We start from the raw sequence: 12,235 nt of genomic DNA, 5'->3' as shown, positions 1-12,235 counted from the left end.
TAAAGTTGTTTTCCATGGTGCACAACTCCAAATATATATATATATATATATGCAAACACAGTAACAAACAGTAGACAGTGTCAATTAAAAAACTGTTATCTGTGTATGCTGTTGTATACATTGTGCAGGTGCAACTAGTTGGTGGTCAGGAAATACACTTTTAAGAAGTATAAATGAGCAAGTTAGTACGTCACGTGCCACTTTGATGACGCGCCAAAGTGCTGTCAAAGTTGGCCTAAAAGTGCAAAAAAATGCAACATGCATGCTCCATGACTGCCAAAAACAAGGTGATCAGCGCATACTTGTTGATATAAAGGAAAGTTTTGTTTGCATGAATTATGCGCGCAAAATGTCAACGACTATTGTTTGCTGCGTTCAGGCGCGTTGCTCCGCCCCCCGCTGTGTTTGTCATAAACCTGGCTCCTGGCTCCAATAAACCCGGGCTAAGAGCGCCCTGGGCTCGCCTCCTTCTCCAAGGCGATCAATAGGATCTCAGGCGCACTCCAAGCCCTCTCCTACGTAGACATCCAACAAGGAGAGAGCCGACACAACAACACGCGTGATCTGCTCCAACCACAAAAAAAGAAAAAAAAGAAAAAAAAAAAAAAAAAAAAACATTCTACCTGCTTTCTGAATCATGTCGTTGAGCCCAAAGCACACAACGCCTTTTTCAGTGACAGATATTTTGAGCCCAATCGAGGAGACCTACAAGAAGTTTGGTGCCATGGACGGCGCAGGGAACCTAACCTCTCCACTGGGAGCCTACCGGCAGCCGCAGGTGTCTCAGAGCGGCATGCAGCAGCACTCCATGGGCCACAACGCCGGCGTGGCGGCCGCCTACCACATGCCGCACTCCGTGTCCCAGTTCTCCCACAGCGCCATGGGGGGATACTGCAATGGGAGCATTGGCAACATGGGCGAGCTGCCGTCCTACCAGGAGAGCATGAGGAATAGTGCAGCAGCAACAGGCTGGTACAGCAACCCGGACCCAAGATACTCCACCAGTAAGTGCTGCACTGAATGTTCCCCTCCCTTTCTTCTCTTTCTTCTTCTTCTTCTCCTTCTTCTTCTTCTTCAGAAAGGCTCGAAATATACTAATGCACATGTATTATAAGAACTGCAAAAAGTATTGACTCATTTATTGATCAGACACATTGATTTTCTTTACTAATGACACATGTGTATGTTCCTTTACCAAGACACATTATTATTATTATAAAATCAATTATAATGATAATTATTATTATTATTATTATTATTATTATTATTATTATTATTATTATTATTATTACAGTAGTATTTCAGGGTTCTCTCTGTTACACATTTGTGTAATCATTATACCATATTTTTTGTGATATTATTATTAGGCAGTAGATTACTTTATATCAAACGAACGTAATATTATTACTATACATAAAATGATTATGATCAGACAGCCACATGTGTTTTACAAATATATTTTAAACACTAAGTGTGGCAAATCTACTGTTTTTGCTCATATTAGTATTACTTTTGTCACTTTTGCTGATTTACTTTAAATTAAGACAAATTGTAGTAAAACTACTTTTTTGTTCAAATTGTTATTGTCACTTTTGTTATCAAACTTTAAATCCTAAACAAATTATATTTTGTTCATACTGTTGCTTTTATAATTACCCTTTACATTAAAGACAATTTACTTTTTGTTAGTATAATTACTCTGGTTAGTTTATTATAATACTTTAAATTGAACACATATTTTAGCTAATCAACTTGTTTTGTCCATATTTTGTTATCAAACTTTAAATGCAAGATATATTATTTTTTGTGCATTGGATCATTGTCACTTTCGTAATTACACTTTAAATTAAAGAAAGTCTCCTTAGTTGTTTTTATTATTACTTTTTCCATTTTTTTTATTATAAAACTTTCAATTAAACACTTACATTATATTATTAATATTGTCATGTGTCACTTGAAATTAAAGACAAGCTACTTTGTTATTTGTAAAAAAAAAACTACAATTGCCATTTGTATTATAATTCTTTCAATTTGGACACAAATTATGGCAAATGTATTATTGTGTTCACTTTTTTGTCTTTTCCTCACTATCTACACATTAAATCCAAAATAGTAATGATTATTAATTAACATTCCCCCCCAAATAAATAAATACATGTTTATTTAACTCACCTTGATGTTTGTGAATTGGTTGTACTTATAGAAATTCATAATATAAAACTAATAATATGTTATAAGTGGAAACTTGTGATATATTCTAGATCAGGGGTCAGGAACCTTTTTGGCTGACTGAGCCATGAAAGTCAAATATTTTAAAATGTATTTCCGTGAGAGCCATATAATATTTTTTAACACTGAATACAACTAAATGCGTGCATTTTTAAGTAAGACCAACATTTTTAGAGTATAATAAGTGTCTTATTCTTTTTAATGACATTGCTATTCTGAAGCTAACCAATAATAAATAACATACATTCTTACCATAAATGCGACTTCTTGAACAGGTGTGGTAGAAAAACGGATGGATGGATTAAAAAATGCATGAGAATGTTTTATATTTTGAACGTTATTTTTAACACTGTGATTACCAGCGGAATTATTCATTACTTATCGTGTTAAGCAATGTCAGCTAAGATTGATCTGAGAGCCAGATGCAGTCATCAAAAGAGCCACATCTGGCTCGAGAGCCATAGGTTCCCTACCCCTGATCTAGATGAAAAAAACATAATGGTAAAATTGATATCATGAATTAAATTTTGTGAATTCAGCACATGCGTGTTGACTGAACGCAGGTGTATGTATGTATGTATGTATGTATGTATGTATGTATGTATGTATGTATGTATGTATATATGTATGTATGTATGTATGTATGTATGTATGTATGTATGTGTCTATGTATGGGTCTATGTATGTATGTATATGTTGAAGTTTCTAGATTCATGGGACCTTCCACAGGTATGAACATGGCGGCCATGGGGGGTCTCACCGGGATGGCGGACGCCTCCAAATCCATGCCGGTGCTGCACGCCGCACCCCGGAGGAAGCGGCGCGTCCTCTTCTCGCAGGCTCAAGTCTACGAGCTGGAGAGGAGGTTCAAGCAGCAGAAGTACCTGTCGGCGCCGGAGAGGGAGCACCTGGCGAGCATGATCCACCTGACGCCGACCCAGGTGAAGATCTGGTTCCAGAACCATCGGTACAAGATGAAGCGCCAAGCCAAGGACAAGGCGGCGCAGCAGCTGCAGCAGCAGAGCCAACAACAACAACAACAACAACAACAACAGGACGGGACCATGTGCCAACAACAGGCCCAGTCCCCGCGGCGCGTAGCCGTACCGGTTCTGGTCAAGGACGGAAAACCGTGCCAGAACGGTTCCAACACGCCGACGCCGAACCAGCAGCAACAAGCTGTGCAACAGAACGGAGCCGGTGTGGTGCTGGGCCAGCAGCACCAGAACCAGCAGCAGGTGAACGCTTTGGACCTGGAGGACTTGTCTCCGAGTCCCCCTTCTCTGCACAGCCAGCTCAGCATGGCGCAAATTGACAGTTCTGCCGTAGATTACACCAACAACATGGTCAGCTCGAACCTCCTTTACGGCAGGACGTGGTAGGACACGTGCACACTCTTTTCTATATCAGCCTGCGGATGATGAGCCCATCACACACACACACACGCGCGCACACACACACACACACACACACACACATATATATATATATATAGAGAGAGACATATAAATGACGTCATATAAAAGTGGGGCCCCCTGTGGACGCACTGACAAGAAGTACCAGCTGATCAGAGGCACATTTTCTTGACATCTGAAAAGAAGGGAGTCTATTTTTGAACATTACGCACAGGCTTGACCCTTCAAGACGCTTCGGGCCCCTTTTTTGTAATCTTTTGGACCTTCATGATGTTTGATGTTGAGAAAAAAAAAAAAAAAAGAAGAAAAGAATAGGGGACAGAGATGAGATCCACACTGTTCGCAGCAATCTAGTATTATTTCACAGTCAAATACTGTCATCCAAATTTACTGAAACCTTACAAGTGTAAAAATGACATGACCCTTTAGATTTCGCAGTAAATTACTTCAAATATGAACGATATGTAATTATGAGGCAGTAATTTACTGCAAATTTACAATGTTTTTTTTAATGTTTTTATTTTTTATTTTTTTACCGTGTGCACTTTGTCCTCTACTGTAAACTAATGTATTCAATTAGAACTATTAAATGAATTAGCGACTTGTATATTTGGCTAACATCCAACACATGCGTTTTAATTGTATAATATTAATATTTGTTTTCTTCATTCTTTTTTTTTTAAATTTTATTCAATTTTTTGTAAGTTAAAAACGGGAACAAATAGAGCTGCTGTATGTTTTAAACCCAAGTGAACAATAAGAATAAATAACTTGAAGTGTGAGAGCTATTTCGGAAGATTGTTTTTTTTTTTTAAGAGAATCTGTTTTGAAGTGCATTTTCATTATGTTGTGATTGAGACCAAATTGAGCTGTAAAGCAAGGTCGATGAGGGAGCCAGTATTGTTCAGGTGACATTTTGGAGGGCTGCCTTTTATGCTGCATGTCTGCAATATAAGACCGGAACATATCCTCTCTAAACATCATTACCGACCATCAGGTAACACTTGCCTACAGGGAAAGCACTATATCTGCATTTTATACATCACTATATGTATTTCATATGTTTGCATCAAACTCATCTGACGTCATCATTTGCTAATATGTGTAGGCCTTCTTTTGCCGTTATTTTATTGATTTGTATCATTACAACCATGTATTAATTCAAGAATAGATGTGTACTGTAAAAATATAAATTATTAATTAAAAATAAAATAATATCAATAATAATAATTCTAATAATAATAGTAATAATAATAATAATTATTAATATTATTGTAATATAATAATAATAATATGCATTTTTAAATATTTATAGTTTTCATCTACAGATCAAGTCCAAGAAAATAATTCCATTCCAATACAATATTGCCAGTTGTAATTGTAATGATTATAATAGTAATAACAACAACAACAACAATAATAGCAGTATTAATAATAACAATAAAAATAATAATAATAACAATAGGAATATTTAAAACAACAACATAATAATAATAATTATAATAATGTTACAATACAATACATAATCCCCTGCTATATAACAATATTCAGTATATTTTGTTTTATTAAGAGACATTATATGTTACATGTAAATAATAATACTAATACTGCGACTATACAGATAATAATTAACAAAAAGTCAATACTATTTATCACAATATGTATTACAGGTAAATAGTAAAACTACTACTACTAGTACTACTACTACTCCTACTACTACTAATACTACTACTACTAATACTACTACTAATAATAATAATAATAGTGAACAAAAAGTCAATACAATTGATGAATCTATTTTGTAAATCCTTTCCTGCTAAAACTCCTATTATTAATATTCAAAGTAATAATAAAACATATCAACATCTTAATGTGAAAAACAGTACATTTTCATGTAATGTTATTCTGATTAATCGAGCAAATAGGGCGGATTTTTTGTTTTTGCATTCAGATCATGAGATTAACATTGAATTGTTTCAGTGTCTGCAGTTGCATGTGCTTTTGAATATATATTTGAAAGGTTGATTTAGTCTATAGATTCACCATAAACTGAGCAAAATATTTTTAAAATGTGTTTTTATTTATATTTAAAAAATCCAAATTGAATAAAATTAGAAACAATATCAAAACCTATGATAAAATATTGTTTCACAATCTAATCAGCAAAAGAACAATAATTGATTATAGTCTTAATTGAGCTGAAATCAAACCATTTGTAGTGTTTAGAGGTATTTACTTCCCATGGATGTGCACACATACACACACACACACACACACATGTGCACACAAACATAAATCCACACACATGTCTCCCATCGACACAAGTGTGCTCCCTCTCTTTAAAAGATAAATGATTTGTGCAAAACCAACTCCAAAGTGTTTAAGCTCATCACTGCAGCGTCGGCGTCTGTCCTCCAGCAGCAGCGGCAGCTGATAATAGCTTGCAACATTTCATTTCCTGTGGTCATTTAAACATGTTTCAAAATGACTTGTGGAGCCCTCCGGTGATGACACCCTGGGATGATGATGATGATGGCTAACAGTGCGTCTCAATGGAGACCTTGGAGAGCCTCCATTTCCGAGCCCTTCACATACCTGGCAGCTGTATGTATATGTGCTATCATCCCAACACTCCAAGGGCGATCAGAGCCAATATGCACCTGACATTTGGAACAGGGCGCAACAAGTCCCGTCTGAAGGGACTTGGATAAGAGCATTAAGAGAAAAATAAATGAGAAATGCGTTCCTGGATGCACTTTGATGCCGCAAGACGTTTCTCATAGATTTTTTCCTCCCAAAATTGAGGGCATGAATGAGCCGTCAACCAAGCTTTTGATGGTGGACCACATGAAATGAAAGTGGAGGTGAAGCCATTCTTTTCTCCTTTCAATAGCCATAGTTGTGGCCCACTAATAGGCTATGCTTGGTAATCACCGCCTATTGTGTCTGCTGCTTCTTTCACATTATTGTGGGGTGGACCTCTCTTTGGAAGGAAATATGAGTTTGGTCCGGTACTGTAATTGCTGCTGGGATCATCATTGCAATCTGCAAAGTTTTGGGGACACACACACACACACACACAGAACATCCAATTGCATATATGACACCTGGATGATACATTTAATACATTTGCCTCTATTACACAAATGTTTGGACGACTACATTACTATGCTTTAAACGCCAGGTTTGGGTTGTTGTAGACTCTGATTTTTCCACGTGCAAAGTATTTTTCAGTCTATTCTTGTCTTGTGCAAGGGGCACTATAAATATTGTGGATGTAGTTTCTGCACAACTACCCCTCCCCTTTCCCCCTTTTATTCTACTTATATGTCAGAAGGTCTGATGACAGAGGAACCTTTTCAAGTCCCATTGATGTGTTCCTCAAATGACCATGGCGACCTAGCAACCCAGCCGGCGCTAATTGGCAAAGGCTTCACGTTATTGGCTCTATGCATACATGCGTCCCTGTTCATATTCAGACTCACAAAGATTGTAACAAAGATGTCACGTTCCGGCTGATGATTTCTTTTCAGGGCAGCAGGATTGTGTTTTATAATAATGTTGGATGAAGAAAAAAATGATGAAACATGAATCAGGCTTGTAGTGACTTGGTTTCTTCCCACTCCTGACAGTGAATAATTGTGTCCTAAACAAAATTTAGTTTTTGGCCCCATTTTGGTTGTAATACTATTTTTACGCCTCGAGATTTGCGGCTTGTGAAGGGGGACTATGTGTGTGTTATTTTATGTCTAGAAGGCATATTAGACGTAAACGTGTCTTTTTTATGCTTTATCTGTGAGAATATCTAATATACAATTGATAATTCATACTTTGCGAAAAATCCATTTACCAACTAGAAAAATACATTTATATCAAATAGAAATTGTGTATGAATGCTGAAACGCCAAACTAAAATGCTAACAGTTAGCATCCTAGCTAGGTAGCGTAAGGTATCAAAACCTAACAGGTTCTGTGCATCAAGTTTAAGGTGCTGTTTGCAACTTTGTCACAGTAACATTTTTCACAGCAAAAAATATCACATGAAGACCACTGGCTTATGTTACACATATATTTGACAATTGTCTGTATATTTCACAATTACAAAGTTTATGTAATAACAATTTGTGTTTGCGGCGGTCACTCTCGGCCTCGTCAACACGTACAAAAAGCAGTGCAAAAGAAACAGCGAACAATTCGCAGTCATGTTGTTGTTATAATAGAATATACATTCAATACCAGCTAATGCTAGCTTTTCAAATTGCTAACATTAGCTAACAACACCAAAAGCTAATGCGGGTGCATGTGTTACGTATGTACATAATTATGTCATTACGTACGAAAAGCCGTAAGAGGATGCGATATACTGTGTAAAATACTTTGGAAAGTTAGCGCCCTCTAGACTTATATGTAAATGTTGCAAACACCCTCTTTAACCAAAATATACTGCTAAAAAAAATACACTTAAACAACACAATGTAACTGAAAGTGTTCCCCGTATATGACTCGGAGGTGTATACTTTCAAAAATAGCTAAAAAAAAAACGCTAACATGTTAACATTCTAACATTAAACATGCATCAAGTATAAAAATATATGGCTGTGAGGTATATACCCATAAAATTAGCCTAAACAAATCTAGCATGCTTACATGCTAACGTTAGCATGCTTACATTTACCATGTGTCAAGTACCAAAATATGAGTCTTATGAGTCTCTGAACCTTTAGTTTAGAGTTCCCCAGTCTTTTGTGCGCTCTGAGATGCACTTGTGTTCTGTTTTTGTGCACTTTTCTGAATGAGAGTGTTTTGTGTTGGGTTTACCTACTCATGAATTAAAATAATCTTTTACTTGCAAAAGCTGCATTCTTGCTATTTTTACTGAATCATAAAATCACGACAACTACCAGAAACATGCAGCTCCGCAAGTGTGACACTCTGAGGTGTATACTTTTTAAAAATAGCTAAAAAAAAAAGCTAATGTTAGCATGCTAACAGTAATCATGCATCGAGTATAAAATTCTATGGCTTTGAGAATTATACATGCAAAATTTGCCTAAAAAGATAGCATGTATAAATGCAAACGTTAGCACATTAAAAGTTAAATAAGTCAAGTACCAAAATATATGATTCTAACCCGTAACCTGCAAAATTAGCTTAGCAAATGTCGCTCTTCTTCTTCTGTTGTTGTTTCGGGTCACTCACAGACGAGGGTACGAAAAAAAAGACACTGCACATGTGCAATCTACCATATATCCAAACTTTGAACGGGGAATACAGAAAATGTTTTTTCACTCGCTGTTTTAATTTCTATTTTGGATTTTCAAACACTTTATTAATTTTAGTTTTTGTTAAACCAAAAAAACTGGGAAAATTGATTTTTATGCTAAATAATTTTTCTATTCCAAACAAAAAGTGGATGAGCCATATTTGATACCTATGATAATTTGTATTATTTATTATACACTTAGTATTTTGTTCAATCTCAGATTGGCTGTGGCTTAAAGTTGAATGGCCTTGTAGATACACTGAGACAAAGTTTAAGTTCATCATGTCCTTTGTTGTGTTTTTGAAAGTGCACTAATTTTCAGCTAATTTTAAGTGTTTTGTCAGTATGATTATTTGTGATATGTACATTTTCAGAATGCGCTGGTTCTATTTTTTGACTAAAGTAAAACAAAGAAAACAATCGGAAGTGTTTATTTTTGAGTTATCATGCCATGATTTTACCAGTCGGGCCTACGTGGGAATAGATTTTCCTCCATGCGCCCCCAGAGCTAAAATGAGATTAACACCTTTAATTTAGCCATTTAGCATCCTGTATAGTATAGTAAAAAATGGCGACTGAAACGTTGTTGGAGCTGAAACTGATCACTTTTGTTGTGCACATTTACAACTGTCCTCGCTAAACACTCCTCAGTTTGCTTCTTTCTTTTGGCGGATTTAACATTGGTGCTTTGGAAAATTTGTGAGAGGTGCATGTTAAGTTTCTCTGAAGGGTTTGGAGGGGGAAGTGCAAGCCGACTTGTTGTATGCAGGCACCCCGACATTTCAGCATAAGGAAGAATTCTTACGGCCTACAATGCAAATCTGCGGCAGGTTATCTTTTCGCCTCAGTACAACTCTGGCATAGAAAATGTATTTATAGAATGTTATTCCAATATTTAACCCACTGATTCATAGTGGATAGACTGAGTTTACGCATCAATGTCTTTGCTTTGTTTCAACTATGTTTACTGTACTGACCAGGGGTCTCCAACTTTCATCACTATTTGAGCTACTTTGACTAAATGAAAGTAGAGGTGAGCTTTTTTTGTTTTGCTTTATTTATATGACTGGTAATATTTAAACTGTAGTTTATTCACAAAGTTGGTTAACACTCAAACCATTTTCCTTTATGCTGTTTTGTGGTAATTTGTCATTACATGATGGCCTTATGTCTGAAAATAATGTATAAAAATAACAAGAGCAGCAGTAAAAATTATTTTAACCTTTGAGCTAAAGTTGAAGACCCCTGCAATTCAACTGACAATTATTATTATAAATTACATTTACATGCAAAATGTACAACCATGAAAGCATGACTAATGTGTGTTGAGCTATTCATATTATAAACTTTGCAAATGAAAATAATGTACAATGAGTACTGAATAATTATTAGTAAATGTGTAAAAAAAAACTTCCAATAATATGTAACTGCTATATTATTGTGTGTAATCTACAGTATATTGTATATGAAGACATTTGACTATTTTTCCATATGACCTGTTGTTACATGTACATTGATTATTTAAGTTAAAACAATTATATATATATATATATATATATATATATATATATATATATATATATATATATATATATATATATATATATATATATATATATATATGTATATATATATATATATATATATATATATATATGTATATATGTACAGTATGTATGTGAGTGTATGTATGTGTATAGTTTTATATATATATATATATATATATATATATGTATGTATGTGTATAATTATATATATATATTGTAAAAATAAATACATTCACGTAAAAACAAACTTCATTTAAAAGTGCCTTATGTAATAGTGTGGCCAGAAATGGTATTGCAATCACGGTCGAAATTCTGTAGTCCCCTCCCACTCTCCATGACTGACGTTGCCAGATAAGCAGCCGAATCCGAATCCTACTCCAAGGAACTTCAAATGGCAATCAATGAGTCCTACGCTGTAGGTTTCTCTTGTTTATGCTTCTTGCAAGATGGTTTACCAAGTAATTATGCCACATCTAACTGATGTCGACTAGCCAAATGTATTTGTAAAGTTACGCAGCAATATTTTAGTCGGGAGTCGGGACAGATTGTTGGCATTACACTGCTAAAATGTCTAGTTTGACCTCACGGACCACCATCAAAATAATGACATATAATAATATATAATATATTATATATCACATAGACCTACTTTGATGGCAAGCCAAGGCCAACAGTAAAATTACCGCCACATTTCGTTCAGCATAACTTCATGTTGCATCCAACCTGACACACTGCATTCTCTTCCATTTACGCACAAATACCACCCAACATGTAGCTGATGCACATACAGTACCAGAAATCGCAATTAGCCGTGTTAATGTTGGAACGCATTTCCTCAACATATCAGCATATTGAGAATACAATAGGCACTGACACTACCCATATCCACATAGGTTTTATTTGTCAAAAATATATTTTGCCCTGTCAGTTGGATGACACATTGACATACAGGCTAACGGGCATATATTTCCCCCGTTAGCCTATATGTCGATGTGTCATTGACCAAGCGAGCATGCTAAGCATTACACTAGGAGCTGAGCATCACACTAAGCATTCATTGCACGAACATACTTGCTTTGTTAGACAAGATCATAGATTGTATTGGACAATATAGTTTACATACGAAATGTGCATTTCCATTTATTACAAGTAATAAGAAAATGTAAATGCCTGACTTACCTTTTCAAGGAGGAAACTAGCAAGTTTGGTGTCAGAAGAAAAAATCTTCTGCGCCTTCAATCGTTTCCATCTTTTAAAGGCATCCCGATACAAATCCTTGTTTTGTTCCTGGCTTTGTCATGAATAAGTTGAGAATCGGAACGACGCCTTTTAGATTTACTAAGGTCTGACATGTTTAGTAACTTTACCAGTGGCAGTAGCTCGACGAAGGTGGCGGTGCGTAACTGGAAACCTGGATGTGACACTCACAGACTTTCCAATTGGTCAAACGGTGGAGGGCGGGGCATCGAAATGAAAACAATAACAAGATTTCGGGGCTGTAAATCTAATTTTGAAATGAGCATATCCTGGCTGAACAACCGTTATCAGTTATAAAGGTATTCAAAAAGAACATGATTTATTAAAGCCTTTTGACATATCAGGGCCATTTAATGATGACTTGACATGGAATTATTACATATGGCACCTTTAATACTAATGGATGATTTAAATCAGGGTGTTTGTTAAGTACAGTACATCTTACATGAAGACGTTTGCCTCTTTCAATATGACCTTCTGTTTCTACAAATACACTGATTAAAATAGTCAAAACAATTATTGTA

At 35.6% G+C, this 12,235-nt stretch overlaps 1 protein-coding gene across 2 annotated transcripts; it reads left to right on the top strand.

The window, feature by feature from the left end:
- Nucleotides 1–377: 377 nt before the first annotated feature.
- On the top strand, nt 378–4,409 carry nkx2.4a (NK2 homeobox 4a). 2 transcript variants are annotated; one of them, XM_061967969.2, is made up of 2 exons: nt 378–1,004; nt 2,959–4,409. In XM_061967969.2, the coding sequence occupies exons 1-2, from the start codon at nt 638–640 to the stop codon at nt 3,609–3,611; spliced, it is 1,020 nt and encodes a 339-aa protein (XP_061823953.2). In that variant the 5' UTR covers nt 378–637; the 3' UTR covers nt 3,612–4,409. The 2 variants fall into 2 exon arrangements, with proteins under 2 accessions (XP_061823953.2, XP_061823952.2); XM_061967968.2 differs by having other exon boundaries at nt 2,932–4,409.
- Nucleotides 4,410–12,235: the final 7,826 nt, after the last annotated feature.

This window comes from Nerophis lumbriciformis, linkage group LG08 (assembly GCF_033978685.3).
Source record: "Nerophis lumbriciformis linkage group LG08, RoL_Nlum_v2.1, whole genome shotgun sequence".
Classification (NCBI taxonomy): Eukaryota; Metazoa; Chordata; class Actinopteri; order Syngnathiformes; family Syngnathidae; genus Nerophis; species Nerophis lumbriciformis.
Note: the sequence above shows the minus strand (reverse complement) of the source record. Positions and strands in the feature narration are given on the sequence as shown.

Excerpts from the sequence above, each read along its gene's own strand:
- nkx2.4a (XM_061967968.2), top strand. The coding sequence starts at position 638 with ATGTCGTTGAGCCCAAAGCACACAACGCCTTTTTCAGTGACAGATATT. Across the intron at positions 1,005-2,931 it reads GGACCCAAGATACTCCACCA|TTTCTAGATTCATGGGACCT; the intron begins GTAAGTGCTGCA and ends TATATGTTGAAG.